At 50.5% G+C, this 27,893-nt stretch overlaps 2 protein-coding genes across 5 annotated transcripts in view; one reads left to right on the top strand and one right to left on the bottom strand.

Annotated features, from left to right (window-relative positions):
- The first annotated feature begins 1,177 nt into the window (after positions 1-1,177).
- NUBP1 (NUBP iron-sulfur cluster assembly factor 1, cytosolic) lies at positions 1,178-25,942 on the top strand. 3 transcript variants are annotated; one of them, XM_081820046.1, is made up of 11 exons: positions 1,178-1,274; positions 1,353-1,457; positions 3,328-3,461; positions 9,868-9,936; positions 12,313-12,345; positions 12,943-13,033; positions 13,706-13,860; positions 16,541-16,651; positions 16,920-17,022; positions 19,769-19,852; positions 25,559-25,942. In XM_081820046.1, exons 1-11 carry the CDS (start codon positions 1,256-1,258, stop codon positions 25,615-25,617), a joined length of 963 nt encoding a protein of 320 aa, XP_081676172.1. In that variant the 5' UTR covers positions 1,178-1,255; the 3' UTR covers positions 25,618-25,942. The 3 variants fall into 3 exon arrangements, with proteins under 3 accessions (XP_081676172.1, XP_081676173.1, XP_081676171.1); XM_081820045.1 differs by lacking the exon at positions 25,559-25,942 and adding an exon at positions 20,392-20,634 and having other exon boundaries at positions 1,179-1,274; XM_081820047.1 differs by lacking the exon at positions 25,559-25,942 and having other exon boundaries at positions 16,920-17,026.
- The window catches only part of TVP23A (trans-golgi network vesicle protein 23 homolog A), a 28,957-nt gene continuing 21,703 nt past the window's right edge, over positions 20,640-27,893 (bottom strand). The window contains exons 3-8 of one of the 2 annotated variants that reach the window (XM_006734524.3): positions 24,252-24,396; positions 23,677-23,766; positions 23,313-23,441; positions 22,078-22,206; positions 21,362-21,421; positions 20,640-20,789 (exon numbers count right to left, since the gene is read on the bottom strand). In XM_006734524.3, coding sequence (XP_006734587.1) covers positions 21,362-21,421; positions 22,078-22,206; positions 23,313-23,441; positions 23,677-23,766; positions 24,252-24,396 — 553 coding nt within the window. In that variant the 3' untranslated portion in view covers positions 20,640-20,789. Of the gene's footprint in view, positions 20,790-21,361; positions 21,422-22,077; positions 22,207-23,312; positions 23,442-23,676; positions 23,767-24,251; positions 24,594-27,893 lie in introns of those variants that run through there. The other variant, XM_081820049.1, reaches the window with a different exon arrangement.

The raw sequence follows: 27,893 nt of genomic DNA, 5'->3' as shown, positions 1-27,893 counted from the left end.
CCCTGCCTAACAGGTGACTTCGTCTCTGACCTCTGGGCCTGTTCATGCAGTTCGTTCTGTCTGAAATACCACTTGTCACCCCCGCTACCACCCTGTCCCAATCTGGGTGTCAGCTTTAAGGACGTCTTCCCTATCACCCCACTTGTCTCCTGTCATAGCCTTTATAAAACTAATGACCGGCTTCATTATCCACTGTGCCAACCAGTCTGGGCACCGGACAACAGGAATCAGGGCAGTTTGGTAAGACCAGCAGCTCGTACAGAGCCACTTGGCACCATGTGTTTCGGATGACCGTGCAGACTCGGGAGCCCCATGGCCCAGGTTCATCACTCTGTCTCCCTCGCTAGGAGCTGTGTGACCTGAGGAAAGTTCACACACATTTTGACCATCAGTTTTCTCACCCAAAGGCACAATTTTGGGAACACTGCTAGCATGGATTCAGGCAAGAATGATGCTAAAACCGCTGAGTGCAAGGTTAATGAACAGGATATTCAAACGATCTCAACGAATCATCTCAGAATCTTTCTTCATTACAAATGGACAAGGGTACCGTTTGCTGGAGAGGCAGGAGGGACAGACGCCCCCTTCCCCAAGCCAAGTGGCCAAGCCCTCATGGTTACCAACCACGGGACCCATTGGCATTCAGTGCCTCTCACCGTGACACCACAGTTGAGCACATCACTCAAGGGCCTTCTGCCAAAACCTTTTAACGGAATCTAATCATAAGGGGGGGTGGGGATTCTATAAGGCAAATGGCCTGGACTATATCCAAATTTATCCATGTCCTAAAAGACAAAAAATGGCAAGGGGGAGGGAGAGGAGGACTGTTCTGAATTAAAAGAGACTGAAGAGAACAAAGGGAAGGTGCGACTTTTGACTGGATCCAGAATAGGGGGGTGTGTGTGAGAGGGTCTTATTTAGGACAATTGAATACATTTGAATTTAAAGTGTATGTTAGCTAATAATTTTGCATCAGTATCAAATTTCTTGGGTATGAATGGGCACTGAGGTCATGTAGGACAATGCCTTTGCTTCTAGGAGCTACATGCTGAATAATTTACGAAAGATCTCCGCAGCTCAGTTTTAAAGGGAACAGGAAAAGACCAGCCCCAAGCACCTGACACAAGGTCCGCGCGTGCACAAAGCACTCTTTCCGAAACTTACTTCGCGCGGCTGGAGAGTCAGATTGGGCGCCGGGAGGCGGAAATACGTAAGGGCAGGTTCCGGTGACCGTGGAAACGTCGAAGGCAGCAGAATGGAGGAGGTGCCTCAGGGTGAGTGCACGGAGGGGGCGTGGGTGGCGGGGCTGAAGGGACAGGAGCCACTTTAACTGTGACCTTGTGCCCGCGCAGGCTGTCCCGGAACCGGCAGCGCCCAGGCGGGCCGAGGGGCCTCATGTCAGGGCTGCCCCAACCAGCGGCTCTGCGCCTCCGGAGCCGGCGCCGCTCCCGACCCAGGTGAGGAAAGGGCAAGACCTGAACCGGAACTGAAGGGCGCTAGCCAGGAAGAGGTGGGACCGAAGCCTGGGCGACTGAGGCGGGACCGGGAGGCCTCTTAGGAGGGGTGGGTCTAGAGGAGGTGGGCCATGGAAAAGTCCGGAAGAGTAGAGGGAAGCAGTGGGATGGGGCGGAGCCTGAAGGACTATTGACTGGTGTGGAGTCCAAAGGGGCTTCAAGAGGGGCGGGGCCGGGGAAGGGGTGGGGCCAGAGGTTTGAGTGACAGTGACTGACGGGTCTGGTGGGGGCCGTCGTCCTAGGGAATAGGGTATAGACTTTGAACTGGGGGTTGCTCGGGAATATTCTTTGGACAGAATTGTCTTGCTTTTGAAAAGGATTGATTCTCCCATTCATTTAACAGAAATATATATTCACCTGGGCACAGTGCTCAGTGCTGGGGATACAGCTGCGAATAAGAGAGACGAGATCACTGCCCTAGTGGATGTGAGTTTAATAGGGGAGACCCACCATAAACAAGTGAGCAAGCAAATAAATCATCGCAGCAATAAGTATGACGAAGGACAAATCGGAGGGTGGGAAACACTGGGGATTTACCAAAAGGATCTTAAAAAGCAGGAGCCTGGGAGAATTCTGAAGGAGTTCGAAGAGAGAGTCGGGTTTGATTCCTGGGTCCTGCAAAGAGTATGACCTTGAGCGAGACTTCTAAGGTCTCTGAGCCTCCATTTCCTTATCCAAAATGGGGCGAGGGGCGCCTGGCTGGCTCAGTCCATAGAGCATATGACTCTTGATGTCAGGGTCATGAGTTCAAGCCCCACATTGGGCTTGGAGCCAACTTTTTTTTTTTAAGATTTATTTATTCATTTGAAAGAGAGTGCACTCACAAGCAGGAGATGGGGAGAGAGAGAGAGACAGGAAGAGAATCCCAAGCAGACACCCCACTGAGTGCAGAGCCAGACCTGGGGCTTGATTCTAGGACCCTGAGATGATCTGAGCTGAGCAGAAACCAAGAGTCAGACGCCTCTTGGAACCTACTTTTTAAATATGGGGCAGGTAGAATATTTACTTCATGGTGGTATTTTAAGGAATTGAAGTAAGTTGAAAGATTGAATGCATAGCAAATGTATAATCTGTGATAGTTATCTGTGACTGGTCCTCATAAATGCCTGCTATTTGTCAGGGATTCTTAACCTTGGCACTACTGCCATTTGGATCTGGATAATTCTTTGGGGTGGAGTGCTGTCCTGAGCATTCTTAGACATTTTTTTAAAGATTTATTTGACAGAACACAAGCAGGGGGAGGGGCAGAGGGACAGGGAGACAGTCTCCAGCAGACTCCATGCTGAGTGGAGCGCAAAGCCCAACAAAGGGCTCAGTCTCACGACCCTGAGATCATGACCAGAGCCAAAACCAAGAATCGAATGCTTAACCAACTGCGCCACCCAGGCACCCCTCATTGTTAGACTTTTAGCAGCATCTGTGGTCTCTACCCACTACGTACCAGTAGCAACCCTTCCTCATGACAACCAAAAATGTCCCCAGGAGGATTTTGCCCCCAGGTTGGGAACCATTACTATGTGTGAAGCTCTTCTGGAGCTGAGAATATAGCAGTGAACACTTCAGACAGTCTCTATCCTCATGGGGCTTAGGTTCTAGCAAGGGGAGACAGATGAGTAAACCAATAAACAAGAAAATTTCGAAGAGGATAACAGCTTTATTTTCTTTGTAGTACTTATTGCTGTCATTGACTAGGTGGTATTTCACACACAGTCCCTTGAAATAGCCCCAAGGATTTAGCTCCTACTAGTCCATTGGAAAAGTGACACTTGAAATTTAGTCAGGGACTTCATCACCTGATTTGCTTTCTTTGCAGCCATAGAAGAAATCAAAGAGAAAATGAAGACCGTGAAACACAAAATCTTGGTGTTATCTGGGAAAGGTGGTGTTGGAAAAAGCACATTCAGTGCCCACCTTGCCCATGGCCTAGCAGACGATGAAAACACACAGGTGAGACCTTGGGAAAAACTGGGAGAGGCTCCTATATGAGGGTGTGTGATGATTTCTGGAGAACTGATTCCTTAGACTAAGTTGAATTGGTCTTTTGGGAATCTAGATCCTTGCAGAGAGAAGGAGGAAAAGCATGGCAGCTATGCAGTGAAATGAAGTGTTTCATTAGATTCTCTAGCTATGAAAATGGACAGCAGGTGTACATTTCTCTTGGCATGCTGATCATTTTGTTAAGTTCAGACTTCTTTCTCTTACCCCCTTTCTGCCTGTTTCTAGGCCAGAGTTCTGCAAGCTATAGCCCATGGGCAAATTCAGCCCCTCTCTTGCCTTTTTATGGCCTGTGAGCTAAGGATGATTTTTACATCTATAAACATTTGCTTTTAAATTGCTTTATAGTATCCTTGATTTTGCCTATAAAGCCTAAAATACAGTTGACCTTTGAACAACATGGGTTTGAACTGCATGATTCCACTTATATGTGGATTTTCTTATAGTTATTTCGCTTAATAACATTTTTTTCTCTAGGTTACTGTAGTATGAGAGTACAGTGTGTAACACATAATGCACAAATATGTGCTAATCGACTGTTAACTGTAAGACTTTGGTCAACAGTAGGCTATTAGTAGTTAAATTTTGGCGGAGTCAGTAGTAATACATGGATTTTCAACTGCACAGAGGTTGCCCCTAACCCCCCGCCTTGTTCAAAGGTCAAGTGTATTTTCTATTTGACTCTTGAGGAAGAAAACATTTGCCAACCCCTGAACTGGGCCACTCACTGGTGCCCAAGTATACACGTGAGCACGAAAACTCCAATTGCCCAGTAAAAATCAGCTGCTCTCTGGATTTCAGCTTTAATGGAAAGTATGGTATGATGAGGAAGAAAAAAATACTTTCTACCACAAAGCTCGAATGGAAATTTACCATGCCTGTGATTTTAAAAATACATTGGGTTGTTCATGGGACTCAGGATAATTTTGCATTGACCTTAGAAAAGTGATCCCAGTATTCACTTTGATTACCACTTGATACCTGATAAAACCATGAATACTGCGGTTTCTAATTTTTTTTTAAACACAGAACACATTCCATCTTTGTTTTCTTCCAAAATGAAATTTTATTCAAAATTCCAGTGGAAAAAATGCTTACCCATCAGAGCTGCTAGAGCAGCATGCATGTCTCTTAGAATCCAGCTATCCCATGGGTTGACCCCTTGAATCGAGAGACCTGGCTGAGGACTTGTATGCTGGTGCTATGCGTGGCCTGTCTTAGAGAGCCTGCTGCTCTCTGGATGGGAATTGCCAACTAACTGTACTCTTGCGTCTCAGGACACCGTTCAGGGCCTGCAGAGGAGTTCTGCATAACACAGGCAAACAGTTGTGTTTTGTGCATGCTGTTCCTTCCCATTTCAGTTCTTCCCACGGTCGTCATGCCTTCTTTATACATTGACTTATTTCTGAGCATTAGTTTTCTTCTTATGCATTTGTGATACTGAGTAATTTTTATATACAAGGGTTGACATTCAGTTCAGATTTCGTTTCTAACTGATAAATGGCCCTTCACTTTTGTTTGACTAAAAAAAAAAGAGTGCTAAATGGGGCTGTAAAGGTACATTTAATCTAGTATTGAAATTTCAAAACTGCCACATATTGCCCGTTATATTTTGAAACTCTAAAAGCTGGGTAAATTTCAGTGTTGTATACCTGTAGTAGGTAAACCATTTTACCTAAGTGTGAAATAGCACCATAAGATCTTAACATAAAGCTTAATTTTTCTCCATAAAAAAGCCAGCTACAGTGAGCAGAGGATCTAGCTCACCATTCTTACATGCGCTGCAGGACACTGAGATGAGACACCTCGCTAGTGTCCAGGAACTCCAGGAATACAGTTCTCAAATCTCTGGATTAAGAAATTAGAGTTTGCTTCAGGACTGGGCAAACTGTGTGTGTGAAGAGCCAGATGGTGAATATTTTAGGTTTTGCTGGCCCTACAGTTTCTTTGGCAACTGTTTAGTCCTACCCTCAAACAGGAAAGCAGCCATAGACAGTCTGTAAACAAACAAACTTGGCTGTGTTCTAACAGAATTTTATTGTCACTGATATTTGAATTTCATAGAATTTTTACATCATGAAATAGACTTTTTTTTATTCCCCCCCCTCCCCGCCTTCTAAAAATGTAATAACTGTTCTTACCTCATGGGCTGTACAGAAACAGGTAGCAGGCGGGGTTTGGCCCCGGGTTGTAGTTTACTGGCCCCTGGTTTGGTCTGTAGCACCAGGAACACTGGTGCTGGCTGGGGAAGTGCATCTGTGAAGGAAGACTGAGACCTGGGCCAAGCCCCAGCCTTCTTGAGAGTGAAGAGGCTGAACTTGGTGATCTGTAATGCTCGGCTTTCCTCTCACTCACCCAGGCTCTGAATTCTCCCTTATTCCTCATTTCTGTTCTGATCATTTTAGAATGCTGGAGCTGTTCCTGCCGGCCTGCCAGTGGCTGAGGTGGGCTTCTCTGAAATCTGGCATCCACCATCCAAGATGTGCTGTAGGGATTTGGGACAAGGGTGAGAAGCCTGGGAGGGACAACTGGGCTTAGGGAAGGCAGCCTCTGGACTGTGGTGGGGATGGATGGAATGTGTGTATGGCAGGCAGTCTGGTGGGGCTCCTCTAGTGAAGGGGACCAAGGAAGAGGCTGAGCCAGACTAGGGAGGCTTTGAGTGACCTGGTAAGACATTTGGCATGCATAGAGGCAGGATTTGAGCATTGCTTTAGGAACATCGCAATGACAGTCAGCCCAGTGTGTGATTGGGTATCATTAGAGGGGACAGGAAGCCAGTCAGGAGATGGTGTTCATGTCTCGTGAGCAGCCACGAGGACCCTGATCAGGGCAGTGGGTGGAACAAGTGCGAGGGGACAAATGCGGGCAGAGTTGGGACGATGGAAGAAGTAGGGCCTCACCACTTCGGAGAAGAGGGGGTGTTTGGAGCTCCGGTTGAGCATTTGGGGCATGGTGGTGGGTACAGTCAAGCCTGGTGGCGGGGAATACAGGCTCTGGAGAGAGACTGCCCAGGTTCACATCCCAGTTCACCCACACCACTTCTGTGACCTTGGGCAGGTTACCAGGCTCTCTGCCTCAGTTTGCCCTGTAAGACAAGAGTCAGGAGCAAGTGAGGTAATGCACGTAAATGTAAAATGCTTAGCATGGTGTCTGATGTGTAGTAAGTGCTCGATAAATGGCTGTGATAGCAATCATTGGTCCTTTATCCACTAACCGGAGCGCGGGGCAGAGGTGGTGATTATTTCTGCTTGTAGTGCCGGGTTTGTAGCCCGCCCCACCGGGCACGGTGCTGAGCAGGCTCAGAGTCCGCTTGTTGATCCATCCTTCTGTTAATCAACAGTCTCCTGCCCTTTGAGGTTCAAATGTGCATTGGCTAGTTGGTTGGCCAAAAACTGATTGTTTCTCTGAGAGAGTATTCATATCGTCCAGAATGCTCTCTGCTTTTGGAAGCTGTCAGGCATGTTTTATTTTGTGTGTGTGTGCACGTGAAATTTTTTTTTAATATAAAATCATAGTGTATTATTAGTTTCAGGGTAGAATTTAGTGATTCATCAGTTGTGTACAACACCCAGTGCTCATTACATGAAATGGCCTCCTTAATGCCCATCGTCCAGTTACATCCCCCCACCCACCATCCCTCCAGCAACCTTCAATTTGTTTCCTAGAGTTAAGAGTCTCCCTCTCTGATTTCATCTTCTCTTATTTTTCCTTCCCTTCCCCTATGTTCATCTGCTTTGTTTCTTAAACAGCTCTCTGAAGATGGGCTTTAACCAGGCCAGATGCAGGTAACCACTTGGAAAGAGAGAGCTGTTTGTATATAATGGTGCTTCTATATAATTCTGTTGTGAAGTAGTTGCCTGGACTTTGCAACTACAGGAAAACGCACCACCATTTGGTGTGGAAATACGGCTAGAGAAGCTCGTATGCGATTAGAACCTAGGAAATATTTTAAATATTTATAAAAACAGTTTTGTTTTAAAATGAAGAACTATGACTATTGTACAGTTACTTTCCTCACTGAGGACTCTGAACATTCCTGTATTATTTCATGTGTATTGAAGAACACATGGTGGCTTACAAAAAAAAAAAAGTCCACACTTAGGAAAGTGTATTTCCTCACAGATCCTACTCATGACTGAAAATGCCACTGTGTCCAAAGGGTGCAGGATATTGACAGACAGTAGACTCTGAGTCTGTCTGGTTGATTGATCTCAAGTAGTACACATTCCTTCCTTGCCTAAATTGAGGAGGGAAACGCCTGGTCCCTTTTCTGTCTGCTATCTGGTGGAAGCTCATCCCTAACTCTGAGCAGGGCTGTTCTGTGTTAACGCTCAAGGCAGGCAGGTGTCCAGCAGCTCGTTAGGAAAGGGCGTGAGCCAAGAGGGAGCAGAATTGGGAACCACCCCCCTGACTAATGATGGGCAGGCTGGGGAGGGTGTGAGTTGTGGTGAAGGGGGCAGGAGCCTTGATAGTTAACACCTGAGCTGGGAGACACCACAGACTAGCATGCTGTTTATCCACAGCAGGGTCACCTGCTCCCACAAGTGACCCCGGGGTCGTCTTGCCTTGTAATCTGAAAGGCGAGCTATAGCACTAACAGGTCTGCTCTAGGGGCTTCCGGACTGAAGTTTCTGAGGCCCGTCTCTGGGACTGATGGACTTTGGAGCTGGAAGGGGCCTGATGATCTCCTGAACACTTGTTTGACAGAAGCTCCGACAGAAGCAATTTGTATGAAGTGACCCAGCCTTGGAGTGCCAAGAGTCAGCACTACAGCTCACCTCCCAGGACTTCTTCTTAAGGGGAAGTTTGGGGGTGCTGAGTATGGGAAAGTTTTGGATCCTGACAACACCCTGTTCCACGACTCTCTGGCTGGGAGAGAGGTGTGGCAAAGCCTGTTTGTTAGGTTTCTAGCACCTTCCACAGAGGCCCTGGTAAGAGTTACTCAGGCACATTTCTCTCTGCTCGGGTTCTCTGGTCTGAGCAGAAAGGGAATCCAGTTGGATGGATATTAAGGTAGTGACAGGTTCAACAGGAAGCCTGAAAGGGACAGGACACAGGGCCCCTCGGAGGTCTGCATAACAGGGACATGTCATAGCCTTTTTGGGTACCACCATGGGAGTGAGTGCCCGTGATTTGTTTCCTGCATCCTTGCATCGTTTCCCTCAAGATTCACCCCCTTGGTTGAGCATAGTTCCTTGAAACAAATTGTTCCCCACAGAAAGGGCACGGAGACGGAGTGGCTAGAAACCGAGAGTACTGTTAAATCTGTTAGGGTCACAGTAATGGTGTAGTTTCCCGAGTCATGAGGCTCTGAGGTAAAATGTCTGTGGATCATTAACACATACCAGCCTTGTGTGTCAAGAAGGCGAAGGAAGTCAGGTTGTCAGCCTGAGTATCCTTCTGTTGCGTTCTTCAGGTGGTCCAGCAGAGGGCGGGGGAGGCAAGCGGCTGATCTGAGGATGAGAAGTTCTCCTGATCACGGGTGTGAGGAAGCAAGAGGTAGGTAGGGGTTTGCAGGGTGCAGTGAAGAGAGAAGCAAGAAACCAATTAAGGGCAAGTTAAAAAGTTACCCAGATGTGCTGCACTTTGGATGCTTGACATTTGAGCTTTCAAGATGAGTATTAACTCTCCTCTTCAGAGGGTTCCTGAAGACCGTCTCAGACCTCATTTATCACACTGAGAAAGCAAGGATGTTTGGGGTGGAAGGAGTGATTAGAGGTTGCACAGATCACTAGCAAAGAGCTCTTCTAGACTTCTTTCAGGAACCTTCCATCATTAACCTTCAGGATCACAGCACAGTGGGGCTCGGTCAGAGCTCAGTGGGAGGTTCCACTCTGGCCCTTCTCTGCAGGCCCCATGGGGTGGTGGAAAGAGCCCTGGTGTTGGAGTCACCAGGCTTCAGATTATGTCCTGGCTCTGCTGCTTGCTTCCTGAACGAATCCTTGGGCCTCTCCAACCTCCATTTCCTCTTCTATAAAGCCGAGATGATGATACCCACCCCTCAGGCACGTGGTAAAGGCCGAGTGAATGGTGGCTGGACCTGAATCTTTAAGGGACCTGACGCCGGGTCTGGAGGATCACCCCAGAGTGAGGCCAGACATGGGGGATGGGTGTGGAAATCCATGGTGTTGCTGTGCTTTGCCAAGCTCTTTAGGAGTCTGAGACTGTGTGGCCATGGCCTGGAAGATAAATGTTGGAACTCCCCCGAGATTCCTCTCGGTCCTTGCTTGACTCCATTTCTTTCCATCTTCTCTCCTTCCTCCTTTCCTCAAGAACTCTTGTTTCCTTCCCAGTGGTGCACATCTGAAAGATTGTACATTCAGTCGAGTCACTGCTCTGGTCTCTTCTTGTTTCCCAGGTCGCTCTTCTGGACATTGATATATGTGGACCATCAATTCCCAAGATAATGGGACTGGAAGGAGAACAGGTAATAATGATAGTGGGAACCACAGGAAAGTATTCTCACGGCACACCCTAGCACCGGACTACTCCCACACAAAGGGGTCAGCAGAGCCATGCGTTTTTATGCGGCCCTGTTGAAACCAGGTGAATGTTCACCAGTCCGTCTGTCTGCCTCAATGACCACCGTGAGCTTGGGGGTTGGGACTGGATATAAAGTGCACCCACATCATTTGAGAAGCATCAGTTTCAGTGCCTTCTTAGAGGGGAAGGGAAACAGCAAGTAAAATGCAGAAGTAGGACACAGAAACTTCGCACTGCCTGGGAAAGCTAGACCAGTTCTTGCTAGGGGTCTGTACCCTGGAAACGAGGGAATGTTTTTGCCCTTGTTACCCCTGGGGAACTGAGACTGTGAGGTGGCAAAGTGACGTGGGGTGGGGACAGGGCCGCAGCACCACAGCAGTCCGTGCAGGTGCCGGTCCCCCTCCTCCCCCCGGGTGGCAAGAAGCTGTCCCAGAAAGGGTCCCCCTCAAAGGCAGTGCACTGAAACAGGGCTGGGGGGCTAGGATGTTCCCAGGGTGTCACATGGGTTCGTTCATTACGTCATTGCTGGGCCCTGCTGGATGCTGGGATACAGTAGTGCACGAGGCAGATCAAGCCCCCTGCCCTGGTGGGAGGCTGCAACTGATAGTAGAAAATGAAAGCTGGGTAAGGGGACAGGGCGAGCCAGGGTGTGGTCAAGGGCACCATGCTGTGGAGAGCGGGTGAAGAGCCTTCTGGGCCACGGGAGCAAGTGCAGGAGCGCCGAAGCCAGCATGTACTCCGAACAATGAATAGTGGCAGAGGGACAAAGGGAGGGTGGCTGGACAGTAGCCAGAGGCAGACAGGCCAGCCTGTGGACTCTGCTCAGGGCTTGGGATAGGTGCTGAGGGGGCTGGGAAGGGCACGACGCCGTCCAGGGTGGAGGCAGAGCTGCAGGGTGCACGTCTGCGCACGCGCCCACCGGGAACAGGCTGTGTAGCAGGCGCCCGCAGCATGGCCGAGTGCCTGCTTACCTGTAAGCGCTGTCCAGCTAGCCCTGACTGCACCCTTACGTGAGCATCCTACGAACGCCGACGTTTTTACGTGGTGAGAGAACAGAAGTTGTGCTCTTTTCTTCTCCTACACCACGGGGCATTTCCTTTATCCCTCTTTCAAGCCTGCCACCGTGGAGACTGAGTTTAAACAGGAATTAAGGGTGGTGGTTACATTAAGAGTTGGGTGAACTAGGTGCAGAGGGTTGAGCATACAGCTGTGGTGAGGAGCATGGACTCAGACATGGAATTGTTGAATCACTGGAGTACCTCTGAAACGGATGCAGCATTGCACATTACCTGTATTGGAATTTAAAAAGTACATAAAAATTGAAAAGACCTTAAAGCCAATCACCCAAGACAATGTATTCTAGGGCTGCATTTCTGGGAAGTGTCCAGAACAGGCACATCTGTGGAGACAGACAGGAGCTGGGGGTCACCTAGGGCGGGGGGGGGGGTGGCGGGAGGATGTGGAAGGATTGGGTGTGACCATCATGGGGCACAGAGTGGCTTCCTGGAGGGATGAAAATGTTCTCAAACTGACTGCTGGGTGCCCAGCTCTAAGAATATCCCAGAAGCCACATCAGTACACATCAGTACGCTTTGAACAGGACGCTGGTGTGGTATATGAATTAGGTCTCTATAGAGCTGTTTAAAAAAGTAAGACTTCATCAAGAAAATGGGCTTTTTGTTTCAGCTACTAGGTTGGTCTAAAGCCCACTTGCTAAGACTGATGTGTAGTTGGAAGTTGAGTCAGTCTCGTCTCACGATGAGAAGATAGTGCAGAGTGGAATGCTGGCTATTACGGAACACCTGCTGGAAGGACAGAGTCTGAATCTCAAGGTGGCCCCATGAGCTTCCTGTTGGCCCCCTCCCCCCGGGGGGTGCAGCAGACCAGCACAGATGCTCAGGCCATGGATGGGGCAGGTTCTGGGCCACCTGTTTCAGTGAAGCAAACCCCTTTCCTGGAGTTGCAGAGGTGGCCTGATTTCCTCAGCAACGCCCCCACCCCCCGAGTCCTGTCCCACTTACAACCTACCTTACACCCCAAATTATATGTGAACTCGGCCAAGCTTGGTTCCCTGCCTGGATCTAAGCAGTTTCAAAATAACACAACCTGGGGGTAGGGAGGGGGTAGGAAATACAGCTTCTGTTACCCACTGCCTCGCCCCTAGCTGCTCACTCTCTAGTAAGAATTGAGTGGTGGCATTTAAGACAATGAATTGTATTTTCTAAAACTGTCTTCCTAATCTGTAAGTCTGTGTGGGTGAGAAGTATGCCCACAGTGCCTCATTTCTGACCAGCGAATGTCGGTGTTCGTGTTCCCGCAGGTTCACCAGAGTGGCTCGGGCTGGTCTCCAGTGGTGAGTTTTCACACCTTTGCCTTATTTGCAAGGCAGTGTGCCCTGGGTCATGTGTTCAGAACGGATATGGTTTGGGCTGGCAGCACCTTCCTCAACCCAACTGTTGATCCATCAACGAGTATTGATAGGGGCATTCTTCTAGGCTCAGGGAACACAAGTAAGGTCAGGGATTGGCAGACCGTTTCTGTAAAGGGTCAGACGGTACGTATTTTCAGTGTATGGGCCATACACTATCCACCATTATAGTGTGAAAGTCGTAGTATGTAAATGAATGACCGTGGCTGTATTCCAGTAAAACTTTATAGAAGACCCGGAGGCGGGCCAGGTTTGGCCCGAGGGACCACAGTTTGCCAGCCAGGCGAGGGACTGCTGCCGTGGTTCCCACACTGCAGCATGTGGCCCCGGGGTGCCTCGTTCCAGTCCCCCAGTACGGTAACCCTCCTTCCCCCAAAATGATTTGTGGATTCAAAGAATGAATAGGCCCAGAGATCACACGGTCATTTTGTTCTCAAAATGGTTTTTTCAGTCTGAGCTCCGATAAACGACAAGGAAGTGTTATGTGCTGTGGTTTTAAGTGTTCTTTGCTTTATCCTCCAGTTCGTGGAAGACAACCTGGGGGTGATGTCAGTGGGTTTCCTACTCAGCAGTCCTGATGATGCCGTTATCTGGAGGGGACCAAAGAAAAATGGTTTGCCACTCTTTTTCTCTGTGAGCACAATCTTCCAAGAGCAGAACTGCTTTAGGTTTCCTTTTCAGCCTGTCCCATCAGGACGGCAATAGTGCCCTGCTGGGCTTTGCAGAGGATCATGGTTAAGCATCTGGTTGCCTCTGTCTTGGCTGGTTGAAGAGAGCTAATAAAAATGGAGAACTGATAGAAATAGCGACCGTGATAACCACTACACTACGGAAACGGGATAAAATTGTTTTATGTTTACTGCGAGTGTTTCTGTATTTGAAACCTAGGTAACTCTGAATTTGTTTTTACTGTGGTTTTATAATAGCTTATTTATGTCCAGGAAGTGTGTGAGGTGAAATCCTAGCAGGTTGGTTGGGCACGGAGGCTTCAGGTAACTGTGCAGAAGTGTCCTTTATAGGGCACGGCTCCTCAGCCTTTGCACTATTGCCTTTGTGGGCCAAATAATTCTTTGTTAGGGGAGGGGTGGACTGAGCTCCACATTGCAGGATGTTGGCAGCACCCCTGGCCTCTAGCCACTAGATGTCAGTGGCGCCCACACCCCCGTCGTGACACCCCTGATTTAGAGCACAGGCCAGGTGTACATGAAGATTGCAAAGTGCCTCTGTAACATTGTAGATAAGAGAGAAAAGGCCTCACCGGCTTACTCGCGTGCGTTCTCTCCAGGCATGATCAAGCAGTTCCTTCGTGACGTGGACTGGGGAGAGGTAGACTACCTTATCGTGGATACCCCGCCCGGCACGTCAGACGAACACCTTTCGGCCGTCCAGTACCTGTCGGCGGCACACATCGATGGGGCTGTGATAATCACCACCCCTCAGGTGAGCAAGCGCCCTGGGGGAGCTGGCTCCAAACTTGGCTGTGTCCAGCCTCGAGACCCATTTCTCGAAGCAGCTCCTGGAACATGTGCTCCAACAGCCCTCAGTGTGGATCCCCAGAAACCTTGTTAAAAGCTTTATGTTTGGTCCAGGCATTTGCTGTTCACAGATAAGCATTCCACAGTTATTTCTGTCCACAGATGAAAGCACTAGCGGCTCAGAATTGCCTTTCATATGTCCTTCACAAAGCCGGCAAGACCCCTTGTGCCGTTCCGATCTGGCTTGTCCCTCGTGGTCACGTCACCCTTACTGTGCTTACACAACCTACGTGCTGCTTCCGTGCACCTTGTCCGGTTTCCCATCCAGCCGGCCTGGGGTGTAGACCGATTTCTGGATAAGCCGCTGCGGTCCTTGCTCCTCCTTCAGCAATGCCCAGCTCCTGTACCAGTTACCTAGAGGCCGTGCTGAGCCCAAACTAAGGAGAGCACAGGAGTGTCCTCTGGAGCGAATCCAGCAGTGAACAAACGCAGTCCGGTCTGCAACGGGCTTTCTTATCGTTGCCAAGAAAGCAGTAGATTATTCTTTTCAGTTGTACCTTTTTTCACGATATTCTTCTCCGCTCCTAAGAAAGCACAGCAAAGGAGGCTTTAGTCCGTGAATCAGTCCATACCACCCCTCGTGCTTCACCACACCTTCGCAGAGTACCAGCTCTGTGTGGGCCCCGTGCCAGGCACCAGGGAAGCAACAGGCCAGTCCTCCCTCACAGCCTGTGTGGCTCATGGAGGAAGGTGGGTGCCGGACACGAGGCACACACAGGGCTCCAACAACATGTGACAGGCACCGCGCGCCACGTGAAGGTACCCGGGTTGGGGAGTGCTATGGCGGGGTGTGTGTGTGACATCACTCTGGTGCCCTGTGGAGAGGGTCTTGGGGGCACATGGAAGGGCAGGACACCACTTAAGTGGCGAGAGAGGGGAGCACCTGGCCCAGAGGGTAGTAGTGAAGATGGACTTATCCTTAACGATGTTTTTGAATTTTTACCGAGTGGGCCCCACTCTAAACCAGCAGTACTCTCAAGGGCAGGTCCCAAACAAGTTACCTAAAAGGAAAACAATCTATTTGGAACGGAGCACTGTGATGTGGGATGTTGATAGTGGGGAGGTTTATGGGTAGGGGGCAAGGGGCATATGGGAACTCTTTCTGCTCAGTTTGGCTGTGAACATAAAACCACTCTAAAATCATCTATTAAGAAACAACAAAAATCCAGTTGGCACAAAGGTGGCCTCTCCAAAGCCACATTTACTGTGAAAGCGAGCATGGTGTCCTCCTTGGGTTCAAGAGGGAAACAGACTGAGCAGATGCTGGCCCTTCTCCAGGAAGCCGTGGGAGGATGCCCCGCATTTGGTACTCTTCGTGTGGAACGTCTCTGGAGAGTGTGACTTAACAAGTATGGTCACCCACCTTCTCAGAGCCCTTCCCAGCTGCTGGCCCAGGCAGGCGGCTCTCTTTTGGGGGTCCTTTTTGACAGAGCAGGGGCTTTACTTAAAGGACCATTAAGGAGAGAACTGCTGAGGTGCAGTGAGATGCAGAGACTAGTACCAGTTGATACCAGCTTATTTTCTAGCTAAATGCCTTTTTGTCTCTACCTCAATCTCAAAGGGACCGAGAACCAACTGTGTGCGTCAGGAGAAAGAGGTGACTCGAAGCCTTGAACCTTTGGGAGCCCAGGAGTGTTAGAGCCACAGAGGCTGGGGTGTGACCATACTTGACAACAGCAGGCTAGGAATTGTGTGTCTGTGATCCCGTGACCCGGGGAGAAGTAGAGAGGGAACCAAGCCAGGATGATATGCTACTTATTACTGTAAAAGGCGCTTTTGGAGTTCAGAAGTGAATTTGATCTAAATGTGGCAGTATTCCTTATTTTCTTCTTGTCCATAAAGTTGTTTTCGTTCATAATTGTCTAGATCAGAGGTTAGCGAACTTTTTCTATAAAGGGCCAGATAGTAAGTATTTTAGGTTTTGTGAACCACAAGGCGGCCTCTGTTGCAAACACTTGTACCACCGTAGGACAAAAGCAGCCAGTGATAATATAGAGAGGAACGGGCAGGGCTGTGTCCAGAAGTTTATTTAGAAAAATAGATGAGGGCGCCTGTGTGGCTCAGTCAGTTAGGCGTCCCAACTCTAGGTTTCGGTTCAGGTCATGAGATCAAGCCCTGCGTAAGGCTCCGTGCTGGGTGTGGAGAGTCTCCCCCTCATCCACCCCACCCCCCACTTTCTCTCCCCGCCCCCCATAAATAAGTCTTAACACAAAAACAGACATCCAGATGGGACCCACAGGCCATACTTTGCTGTCCCCCTGATCTTGAAAATACAGCACAGTTTGGCTCGGTGTAGTATATTGATGAGAAAATAGAACACGGGGATATTGTAAAAGTCATTTTTCTGTGTATTCGTTGTAAGTTTGCTATTTGGCCTTTCAGGTTTATCCTTTTAGGGTGTGGGGGGAAGTAGCCCCTAGAATAGGGCTCAGCACGTGGTTGGCACTAGAGAGATACTTGGTGAGTAAGTCTTTAAGGCTTTATGCTGGTGAACCCACTGCATCGCACCAGCCATCCCTGCAACCACGCAGACATTCTTTCTTCCACTTTGACTTTGAAATAAATGGTCTTTTGAACCTTGATAGGAGGTGTCCCTCCAGGATGTCCGGAAAGAGATCAACTTCTGCCACAAGGTGAAGCTGCCCATCATCGGAGTGGTAGAGAACATGAGCGTCTTCATCTGCCCGAAGTGCAAGGTGGGAACGCAGCTGCCCGTGGCTCAGCTAAGCGGTCCCTTCTGTGGAGGAGGAAAGCCTGGAAAGGGGTCTCAGCGACACTACTGCTGCTTTTCCCCGTCGTTTTGGGAAGTGCAATCACAAAAATGTCTGTTGCTGAGTTAATGAAAATTCGTCTGGTGGTTAATGTTTCACATTTCAACAGCCATTTTTTTTAAGTTGCTTAAAAATGTCCATTTTTAATGAATCTGAAACAAAATCCTAATTCTCCCTTTAACTTGCCTCCCAGAAAGAAACTCAGATATTCCCACCAACAACGGGGGGTGCAGAGGTCATGTGCCAGGATCTGAAGATCCCGCTCCTCGGAAAAGTGCCTCTGGATCCACACATAGGTGGGTGAGTCTCAACGCCCAGCCCAACCCTCCCTTGCCAGACGGGGCCTTCACACCCCGCTCGCCCACCACGGGCACGACTCTGGATAGGGGGGCAGCAGACGAAGAGCGCACACTCCGGAGCTCCCCTCCAGCCAAGAGAAACCATGAACTGTGAGGGCATGTCACCATGGGAGTGAGCAGACCTCAGTGTGAGGAGGATGGCGGGGTGGGGCCTGGAAGGTGGGGGTGAAGACGGGTCAGGGATGTGCTCAGACAGGAATTAGGTTCTGAGGTGAAAGTCATGAACAGAATTAGCCTCGAACACCCCTTAGGAAGACATCCTGCCTCCTGCGAGGTCCAGCACAGTGTGCACGGCCCTGTCTCTCTCAGCACTAGACGAGGGTGTTGGCCTGCCTCTAGGGGCCCCATTGCATGAAAAATGCTCCCCTTTTGGTACCGGAGTTCCCTAGGTCCCCTCCAGACACTCCATGAGTGGCAGCAAGACTGAAGGGGGTGGTGGTGGACCCCATCCCCATTCAGTATTCACTTTCCGGTATCAGCTTGCTGAGTGGCATGGTCGGGTCACCCACACTCTTTAAATGACACCTGCCTCCAGGTTTTTGTTTGCCTGAGGTAGAGTTGAACTTAGCTTAGGCTTGCTGCGCCTGTGATGTGTGGAAGTGGTGGGGCGGTAACGTCAGCAGAGGGGCCTGGGCCTGAGGGAAGCCTGGGGAGAAGGCTGGAAGGCAGGCTCGAGCCCACATGTGGATGGCTGTGCAGCCAAGCCTGGGAGCTGGGCCTTCGGGGGTTAGGAAATGAGAATCGGAGACTGTGGGCATGGGGATGAGTGCTGAGAGGGAGGCCTTCAGGGGGCCCCGCGGGGGAGCGCGGGAAGGAGGCCTAGGGCACAGGGGCATGGAGGAAGAGGGACACACATGTGCGGGAAGGTGACAGGATTTGATGGGTGGGGAGAAAGGTGGCAGATGTCCGAGCCATCTAGCAGATGGGGACATCTCTGAGAAGCAGTGAACACGGGAGGCAGTGTTCGGAGGAGGGCCAGGTTCCACCTCACATGCTGGGTCTCGAGGCAGGGGAGGCCTTAGGTTTGTCAGCAGGTTCAGGAATGTCGTGGGAGGTGCCCTTCCAGGTGAGACTGGGGCATGTAGAGAGGAGGGGCCCAGAGCATGGTGTGGAGGGTGCAGCCTCGAGGGGCCGCGCGGGGACCGAGCGCCTGCTTGGAGAACCCTGGCACCCAGGAGCGGGTCCCGAGACCTTTCCTCACTTGCCCCCTGCCCCGAAACCCCGCCCTGCTCTGTGCTTTCCTCCATGCAACACAGAAAACTCCAGCTGCTTCTTAGCAGGGGTACAGACACCCAGGAAGGTGACTGTTGGCACTGACCAGACGTGGTGCTGAGTTTCCCCACCTTTTCCCTGCAGGTGCGGGAGCAAGCGTCTCCTGCTCAAAGGCCCTCGGGGCAGGTAGACGGCAGGAATGCGTGCGGGTGGGCCGTGGCCTCCTGGCACTCTCGCTGCTGTCAGCCTCTGCCTATGCCACGGCCTGTGACCAGGTCCCTAGGGCAGGAGTGGTGGGCAAGAGATTAGGGGGATGCCTGGCAGAGAATGGGAAGGAGAGAGGAAGGGGGAGGTGTGTGCCTTCCTGCCTGGCTCCGGCTTCAGCCAGGCTTTTCTTTTTCGGGCCATTTTCCACAAAGAAGCCAAGTTCTGAGCACTTTACAGTAGATGCTAGCAAAGCAGAGGACCCCGACTACAACTGCTGCGCAGTCCCAAGCTCAGAGAATGAAGTGCCTTCTAGTGGACAGGCCTGTGTGACAAGTTACGGGGCCTCGAGCCTCACTTGTAGCTGAAATCACGAGGCCGGCGAGCATCAGAGCAGGGTGGTTAGCACTGTCCTCTGCTGGGAAGGACGACAAAGCTGTGAGGTCACTGTGGACCCCCGCCCCCCCACCGCCAGAGCTCTTTTTGTCTAGTGGGAGCAAAGGCAGATTCCTGGGAACAGACCAGAAGCTGTGAAGGCACACACTCCAGGCCACGCTGGGAACGCCATGGCAAAAGGAGGTGCTGCCTCTCTGGCCCCCAGATTCTCAGCCCTGCCCGGGCCCCACAGCCCTGCTCTTGCTCCGCCAGCTGGGGGCGCCACGCCCCGATGGCCTCATCTGTCGGAGCAGGTGGTAACCGGAGGGGAGTTGTGGAGACGACACCAGAGGAGCCCCAGAAATTCTCAGAAATGAGCTCTTCAGACAGTAATGCCTGTTCTTGGGAGCACAGTGAGAGCAAAGGGGTCCCAACCAGGGCTGTGAAAATCAGTACACACTGCCCATTAGGTGACTGTTCTGGGACCTGGGACTTCCCAGAACTAGTCCGGCACATTCCCAGGGTAGCCTGCACTCATTTGGGTTCCACCTCTGCCAGCCCCTTCTCCTGGCTCCTTCTGTCCCTCGGTTTCCCTGTCTCGGGGCAGTGGCCCTTCCCAGGGCCCACCTGAGGTTGGGGAGCAGCTGGGAGCAGAACCATGGACCTGTTCTGCAGGAGTGCAGAGCAGGCGGACGGGAGGGGCTCTGCCCAGGCAGTCTCCTTGCATGGGTGTATTTAGGTTCCCATTCAGCTGGTGTGTGTCCTCAGCTTTGCTTTTCACTATAAGCGAGGGGGAGCTCAAGTTCTTAATGTCACAGGCCCAAAAGAGCCCCTAGTTCACCTTGCCCGTTTTCTTCATGGATTTTTTTTTTTTCTTTTTCACTTTTCTAAGGTAAGAGTTGCGACAAAGGACAGTCTTTTTTGATGGACGCACCGGATTCTCCAGCCACTTTTGCCTACAGAAGTATCATTCAAAGTATGTGTATGCGTGAGTCCTGTGAATTCAGAGGGCTGCCTGGCTGGGTGTGAAGATCCCCCTTAGAGCCCTTTATGGGTCATCAGGGTCACTGCCCTTCACCTCAGGTGGAGACAGTCATGCTTGTGGGGGCTGGGATGACCCCTCAGCCCAGGAAGCTAGGAATCTTTGAGTAAGTGGTTGGGGGATGGCGGGAACACCATGTGCAAGCCTGAGTGTGCTGGTCATTGGCCCCCTGGGGCCTGGATTTTAAGGCAGCTGGGGTGGGGACAGTCATTAAAGCTATAGGCTCTTGGTCTGTGGCAAGTTCCTTTTGCCCAGGAAAATGGTGTCCAGGGCAGAGAGCAGCATTCCTGGGCTTCTGGATCTGTGGAATGGGCTGATGTAAGATCTCCAGCCATACACTTTCGAAGAGTCAGGGCATCGGCAGAAACAGGACCATTTGGGGAGTTCAGCCATGCGGTGATTCAGCCCTCGCCAACAGAGGCAGGGCTGCCTGAGAAACGGGCACACCACCACTGTGTTGTCTCATGTTCCAGGAATTCAGGAGTTCTGTGGTCACCATCCCCCGAAAGAAGAGCACTTCCTCAGTTCCTGAAACACACGAGAGCATTTGAGACGCAAGCTGCACGTGCAACTCAGCCTGAGCAGCCTGGGGACAGTGTGGGGGTCTTGGGCAGAAAGGAACCAGATTCTGCTAGGGTGTGAAGTCATTTTTGCAGAGACACTTTAATTGTAGTATTTACACTTTTCGACATATATAAAGGCATTCTTTACAAACATGTTGTCTTAAGAATAAAAATGTCTCCTCAAACCTTTCCCCCAAGGCCTGCTTCCGGGAAACCAACAGCTTGTTGGTCAGGGAACTCTTCTCTGCTGGAAGCTTTTTTAAGGACCGAACCTCTTGCTTCAGCCACTGTGGCCTCCAAAGAGATGCCTAAAAAGGAACCATTGCAAAATCCACAGTCATGGTTTAGAATAACAAGGTCCAAATGCCACTGCTTTAGATTGAGGGGAAAATGAAGATGGCCCCGAAAAGCCCTTAAATCACCCATGTAAACAGAACAGGGTGTCTGTGCCCGTGTCCCATGAACTAATGTGTTCACTGTCCAGTCATTTCCAGTGTCCTACAAGACCATTTATAGGGTTTTTTTTTAATTACTTGAAGAGACCGACCTAAACTCTAGAATTCTCCTCACTGCCAGGATATGCACAGGAACTGACAACTGAGGGAAGAGGTAATTCCCGTTTTCCAGCTCCCTCCGGGCATTCATGGAAGGATAGGCAAATCCCTTGGTTCTCTCCCTCTCCCCTCCTTTCCTTCTCCTCCCTTCATGCCTGCACCCATGGTCAAATTTGCGCATGTTCCATGGGAGGAGAGAGGGAGGGGGCCGGGAAGCCCTGGGAGGGCCCCGTGCCCAGGCGCCCCCGGCTGGCTCCCGCCCTGCTGTGCGCCCTGGCCCACTGGCACAGCTGAGCCCCGACCTCCACCTCCATCCTGCCTCTCACCTAATGCTTGTGAATCTCCAGCCCCTCAAGGCCAGGCTTCTGGAAGTCACTTGGGCTGGCCTGCAAGGAGAAAAGTCAACTGTGGCTTTGTCCTCACACAGGAGGGGCCTGATTCTGCTGATGCAAGGGCCAGAGCAAACCCACAACGTAACCGAAAGCCCAGAGGGCTCATTGCTCAATGTCTTGGCATAAGGTAGTACTGTTTAAATTTTAACATAGCTCAAACAGTCAAATTGAAAAGATCTCACACTTCAGAAATAAATGTTAGGTTAAAGGAATTCTGTGGGTGTAGTACTTAATGCTGTAGTTTTTAAATCCCTTAAAACTAACAGTGGCAGTCACCAATACTGTAGGATTCCACTTATGTGAGGGCCCTAGAAGAGTCCGATTCATAGAGCAAAATAGATGGTGGGAGGCTGGGGAGGAGAGACCAGGAGTTACTATGTCATGGGGACAGCATCTCAGTTTGGGGTGATGAAAAAGTGCGGTGAGGGACAGTGGTGATGGTTGCATGAAAGCGCGAGTGTATTTAACACCACTGACTCGTTTAAAGTGGTCAATTTTACGTTGTGCCTATTTTAACATACACACACACACACACTAACCCTGGCAGCCTAGCTGATCAGGAAAACGTTAAAATCACATTTGCCAGTAGGCCACCTGTGCTTAAAGCATCTGGAGCGCAGGGCTCCAGGAGTGAGAGCTCAGTAACTCACCGTCTGGAACACCGTCGGGGACAGAAAACGGGCTGTGACTTTGCTGATGTCACTCTCACCTCCCATTTTACAAAGGATGTAGCCATACAGGTTAGCGGCTTGGAGAGAAATCCCAGCTATCACAAGGGCCTGCACGCAGACAAAGCAAAGGTCGTTCTTCTAAGAGCACGTATTGAAATTTTCCTCCCAAACTACATAGCAGTGGCTCTGGCCTGTACCTGGTAACAGCCAACCTTTCTTGAGCACTCAAATAATCACAGACACTTTTTAGTCAGCAACAACCCAAGAGGGTGGTACCATTATCATCCCATTTGTAGGGAAGAAACTGAAACCCAGAGAAAGGAAAGTTGCCCGAAGTCCCAGAGTTGATGCCTGGCTGGGCCAACAGCCAAACTCCAGAGCCCCCACTTTTGATTACGCTGCTACTTCTACCATCTATGGATGTTTTCTCACTGAAGGAGCCAGATCACAGCAATTAAATATTTGAGTAATAAAACTAAAATAGGGGCGCCTGGGCGGCACAGTCAGTTGAGCATCCGACTCTTGGTCTCAGCTCAGATTTTGATCTCAGGGTCATGAGTTTGGAGCCCTGCATTGGGCTCCATGCTGGGTCGGGAGTGTACTTAAAACCTGTAAAAACTTCAGACCTCAGGCTTGCTTATTCCTATTTAGGAACATTCTAAGGTAGGATATCACATGATTTTGCTTACAACTCGTCTCTCAGCATTATTCATAGGAGTCCAAAAGATACACCCAAATGTCCATCAGCGGATGAATGGAGAAACAACACAGCATGTCCACATGATGGAATATTACACAGCCATTAAAAAAAAGGACTGATAAATGCTACAACACAGATGAACCTTGAAATTCGGTGTTAAGTGAAAGAAGGGTACAAACGATCACACTAAAGAATTCCAGTTACAGGCAACGTCTAGAATAGGTTAAGTGTTGGAACAGAAAGAGGAGTATGCCAGGCGCTGGAGGTGGTGATGGCTAGAGGGTACAGGGCTCCTTTTGGGGGTGCTGAAAATATCCTAAAATGGGCTGTGGTGACGACCGCACACTGAATAGACTAGAAGCCCCCTGCATTGCACGTGCTAAATGGGTGGACTGTACGGTATGTCAATGGCCTCAGCAAAGTCTCAAATCAACGGACAGATAAGAAAACCCACTCCTGCAACCCTGGTCTGTGCAGATGGCAAAACACCATCCGAGTCGGGGTATCGCCTTACCAGCCACTTGAGCTTCAAGGAGAATAAGGTGCTAAAGAAGAACACGATCCAAATGAGCGGGCAGATGATGAGGCCGAGCCAGAAGATGCGAGCTTCAGCCTCTGTGGCAGCGATCTGATTCGGAGAGGCCTGTTAAAGGGAGAAAGAGTCCGTGTTCAAAATGAGTAAAAACGGTCGCAGAGCAGCCCGCGGTCCTCTTGGCTTCTCATCCGCGGACTTCTGCTACCCGCTGGTTTTGGTGGTGCCCCCGCAGCGGTGGGCTCGGCCCTAGGTGGGAATCCGATCTGCACAAAGCCCAGAAGGGACCCATGCAAACTTTCCACGCCATTTTCCTGGTTCGAGTTTGACTCGTAATGGACAATACCTTTCTGGCTTCAAAAATCCAGTGGCTTTTCCCATCTTCATCTATCTGGTTCCACCAGCGGAGGCCCACCATGAGTCTCCCGGTTACGTTCTGGGGGAAATGGACAGAAGGACTCTAAGCACGCCACAGGGAAAGAAAGTCATTGTCTTTTCACTGATGAACAAAATAAAAGTCAGCAGTTTGTGTTGAACTTATCCTGGGAGCAGGAGAGGTAAGCTGAACTAAGCTTACCTTAACCAGTGACTTCCCCACCCTGTGCACACGTGCACACACACCCCCAAACAATATGTAGCAATATGTACTTTAAATATATGCAAATTTTAGCAAAAAAAACCCCAAGCTGTAGGGAGTTGCCACCCTCATGACATACATATCTGCAACCACGGCAGCTGAGAACCAGGACCATTTTCTAACTCTTAACAATGTTTAAGTGATGTTGGCTCACTATTTCTAAGGATCTGCAGTTTCGAAGAAAAGTACCTTTTGGCCCAAATCAGCCACGTGCCTCGGGAATGTTAGTGACCACAGCCCTCGTGCGTTCACGAGTGATGGCGTCACGAGTGAGGGGGCCTTACCTTCACAGACCAGAAGTCAAAGGACAGGAGGAGGAGCACGGTGACGAAGCAGCCCACAAAGCTTCTGCTGAACCAGTCGCAGCACACATAGGTGACAATGGCACTCACCCGGAAAAACAGGTGGAAAAAGGTGGCCAGCGGGTGCCTAGGGAAGAACCCAGAAGCCCCCTCACTGCAAAGTCCAAGAGGGCAAGCACCAGACTCACTGTATGGGTTCTGACTCCCCATGCTCTGACCCGGGCACTTCAAGCCCCACTCCATCAGGCGGCAGGTCTGAGAACGTCAGCAAATCAGAAGTGCTGAAACAGTCATCGTACCAGCATCTTTGCCCTCTCAAAGAATCCAGTACTTTCCCCTCATTTGATTCCAAATATCATGGGCCCCCTTCGAAACTCGGCCACCTTTGAAGTGAAACAGGACAGTGGTCACTGCCTTCCCACCTGGTAGTGATAAGGACCAGTTCCCTAAAGGTAAAGGTTGGGTTATTCCACCAGTAACTGAGCAGGCCGCCTGCAGCCCACAGGTGCAGAATCTCGTGTCACTGGGGAACCCATGTTCCTGGATAGAGGGAAATCATGACTCATCCCACATCAGTTGCTTTAAAGAAAAGTCTAGAAAGGCCAGAGACCCAAGGCTAGCTCGAGCACAAGGGCTGCCCACGTATCCAGAGCAGAGAGAACACATGCCCATAGGGGTCCGGCAGTTGATGGTGGGGGGGGGGACATGGGCCAGGTAGAAGACCCTCACACCATTCTGTCTTCTCTTTGGAATCCACTTTGGTAGAGCACAAGTAGAAAGAACTCAGATGGAGAAAGCCACAGTGCAAGCCAGGTGGCAGATGGCAATGAAAGCAGCAGCCAGCACTGGGAGGGAGGGGCAGGAGGAGCAGGCCGCCCCACCAGGACTGCCAGACCCGCTGTTTGCATGAAAAGCCAGGAATTCAGAGTTGCGACAGGAAAATGTTTTTACGTGACGGCGACTAATAACGCTAATAAAATAGCGCAGGCTGTGTTGCATGCTGGCTCACAAGCCTCCATCTGACAACCCCTCGGGTGCTCAGAGAGGTAGCCAGCAGACCTGGAGCTGCATCGGGGAGGGACCTGCTCGTCCTCCCAAGGAAGGACCGTGCAGAGAAAGCAAACTGGACTCCTAGGGAATTGTGTGGTCCTGACTCTCAAGGGAACAGGACGGACTCGGAAGCAGGATTTATAGTGAGCTCTGCATTTACTCCTGATATTCCAAAGGAAGAAGAAGCAGTGCCAAAACCCCAGCTATCTGCCACAGCGCTTCTCACCTGCGCCTTTCAGATGCTGAGCTCTCCTGGCGGCCTGGCGCAAGCCAGCCTGGGACATGGACCCGGCCCTGAAGAGTCAGACATGATCCGTACGCCCTCCACATCCGGAATGTCCCCGAAGATTATACCCTTGGGGGTCTCTCATACCCTCTTTTTTTTTATTATTATTTTTTTAAAGATTTCATTTATTTATTTGAAAGAAAGACACAGCGAGAGAGGTAACACAAGCAGGGGGAGTGGGAGAGGGAGAAACAGGCTTCCTGCGGAGCAGGGAGCCCGATGCGGGGCTCCATCCCAGGATCCCGGGACCATGACCCGAGCCGAAGGCAGACGCCCAACAACTGAGCCACCCAGGCGCCCCAATACCCTTGTTTTTAAATAAATGTTTGCTATTACATTTTATTGCCTTTTTTTTTTTGAGAGCGCGCACACAGGGTGGCGGGGTGGGGGGGCACAGGGACAGAATCTCAAGCAGACTCCCTGCTAAGCGTGGAGCCCAACACAGAGCTCCATCCCATGACTCTGAGATCAAGACCTGAGCCGAAACCCAGAGTAGGGCACTCAATCGAATGAGCCACGCAGGCACCCCTTCTCTTATACCATTTTAACCTTAAATCTTCCTGAGGATCTTTTAACTAAATGTCTTAATACAATCTTGCCTCTTCGCCCTGAACATGAAGGAGTCCTCTATACAGTAACCGAAAATTCTTTGAGGGCAGAAGCCATGTTTGAGATCATTTTATGTCCCCAATAGCACCTGGCATTTAAGTTTCTCGGCCAATATTTGTTGCGTCGAGCCTTGAAATTGGGTCTGTATTGTAGAAAAGTATAGACTTGTACGAGACCCACATGGACACTGTTCCAGAGTAAAACCTGGAAGTTAATGCATTCGAATAAATCCCCTACCCACCCAATTTTTTTCGGCTGTGGTTTCCTAAAATGCAGAGAAATTCCCATCGTTGGAAGGTTCTGCTTAGTTGGGTCCCAGTTAAGTGATGTCCTTAACTTGTAATGGAAAGTACCATTACCATGGCCACTATCATTACGCAGACAAAGCCCGAAGTAGAAGAGGTTGCCAATGGCACTCCAAAGTACTGCTTTCATCCCGTTTGATGCAGGCCGTCCTCTGGGCCACCTGCCAAACCCTCCTTCAGTCCACCTCTGGAGTTTGCCCAGCCTGTGGCCCCTGTCAACACTCAAGTGCTCTCAGACCAGCTTCCTGGTTTTGAGAGTTGTGAAGGCCATGGCTTATACCTGTCCACCCTTCCCTGCCACGGGGTCCTCCAGCCCCCAGGGCTCTGTCACCTCTGCAGCCACAGAACACACATGCGCACCGACAGTCACCTCCACCTCCCGAAGCCACTGGCTTCCAACTCCACCCTCCCAGGCACCCAGGAGAGGTAACCAGGCCAGAGGTGCCAGACTGCCAGCGTTCAAATCCTGGTGCCAACCTCAGAGTAGCTCTGCGGCCCGCCCTCAGCCACACAACCCGTGGACACCTCAGTCTCCACTTCCGTAAAATGGGAATGCTGACAGTGGCCACTTCCTCGCTATTAAAAGATCAAGTGGAGAAAAAAAAAAAAAAAAAAAAGATCAAGTGAAGGTGGCACATAGAAAGTGCCTGAAACCCAGACCGTGCTCAGGGACCATGACAAGCTTACCTCAGCCCTCAGTCACTCGAAACTGATCCACCTCCAAGGAGCCCAACTGCGAAATTCCCCACTTGACCACAACTTTCTCACTAGCCAGGGGCAGACATTCACCTCTGCAGGGATCCCCCATGTCTCCTGACTTCTCCATATTCCCCCGTCCCTCCACTTCACCGAAGAACCTTTCCCTTTCCTCAGCTTTAACAGTGCTTTCCACTCGCCAGGTAGGAAGGAGCCTGCTACTGGAGGTGAGCAGGAGGAGGGGAGGACAGACTGAACGGGAGAGGAGATTACTTCAAGGGTGGTCAAGGTGGGGAGAGTCTGGCTGGGCTTCGGTTTAAGTTTAAATCCATTTTCACAGTCCTGGGCCCCACAACTGCAGTCTTCCTCCTTGGAGAAAACTCAGAAGGTTCTCAGCTTGGAATGCGCATGAAAGCCAACTGAGGAAACTTTAGGAAGTGCACAAGGCCACCCCTCCCAGGGCATGTGGGGTCAGACCTGGAGTGCAGCCCAAAGCTGGATTTTGCAAAGAAAAAGCCCTGCTCTACACTGGATTCATAATCTCTGGCCCCGGAGCCCAATCTGGCCCACTTCCTGTTTCTGTAAGTAAAGTTTTATTGGAACATAGCCATACTTATTCATCCGGTAGCCTGCAGTCGAAAATATTTACCCAGAAATTGTGCCAACCTTTCTGCTCCA

This window comes from Leptonychotes weddellii, chromosome 5 (genome assembly GCF_054177405.1).
Source record: "Leptonychotes weddellii isolate Sample4059 chromosome 5, ASM5417740v2, whole genome shotgun sequence".
NCBI classification, from domain to species: Eukaryota; Metazoa; Chordata; class Mammalia; order Carnivora; family Phocidae; genus Leptonychotes; species Leptonychotes weddellii.
This window is presented reverse-complemented; position numbering and strand designations above follow the sequence as displayed.

Coding starts and splice junctions, on each gene's coding strand:
- NUBP1 (XM_081820046.1), top strand. Junction 13,861..16,540: donor TGATAATCACCACCCCTCAG/GTGAGCAAGCGC, acceptor GAACCTTGATAG/GAGGTGTCCCTCCAGGATGT. Junction 17,023..19,768: donor GCCTCTGGATCCACACATAG/GTGGGTGAGTCT, acceptor CACTTTTCTAAG/GTAAGAGTTGCGACAAAGGA.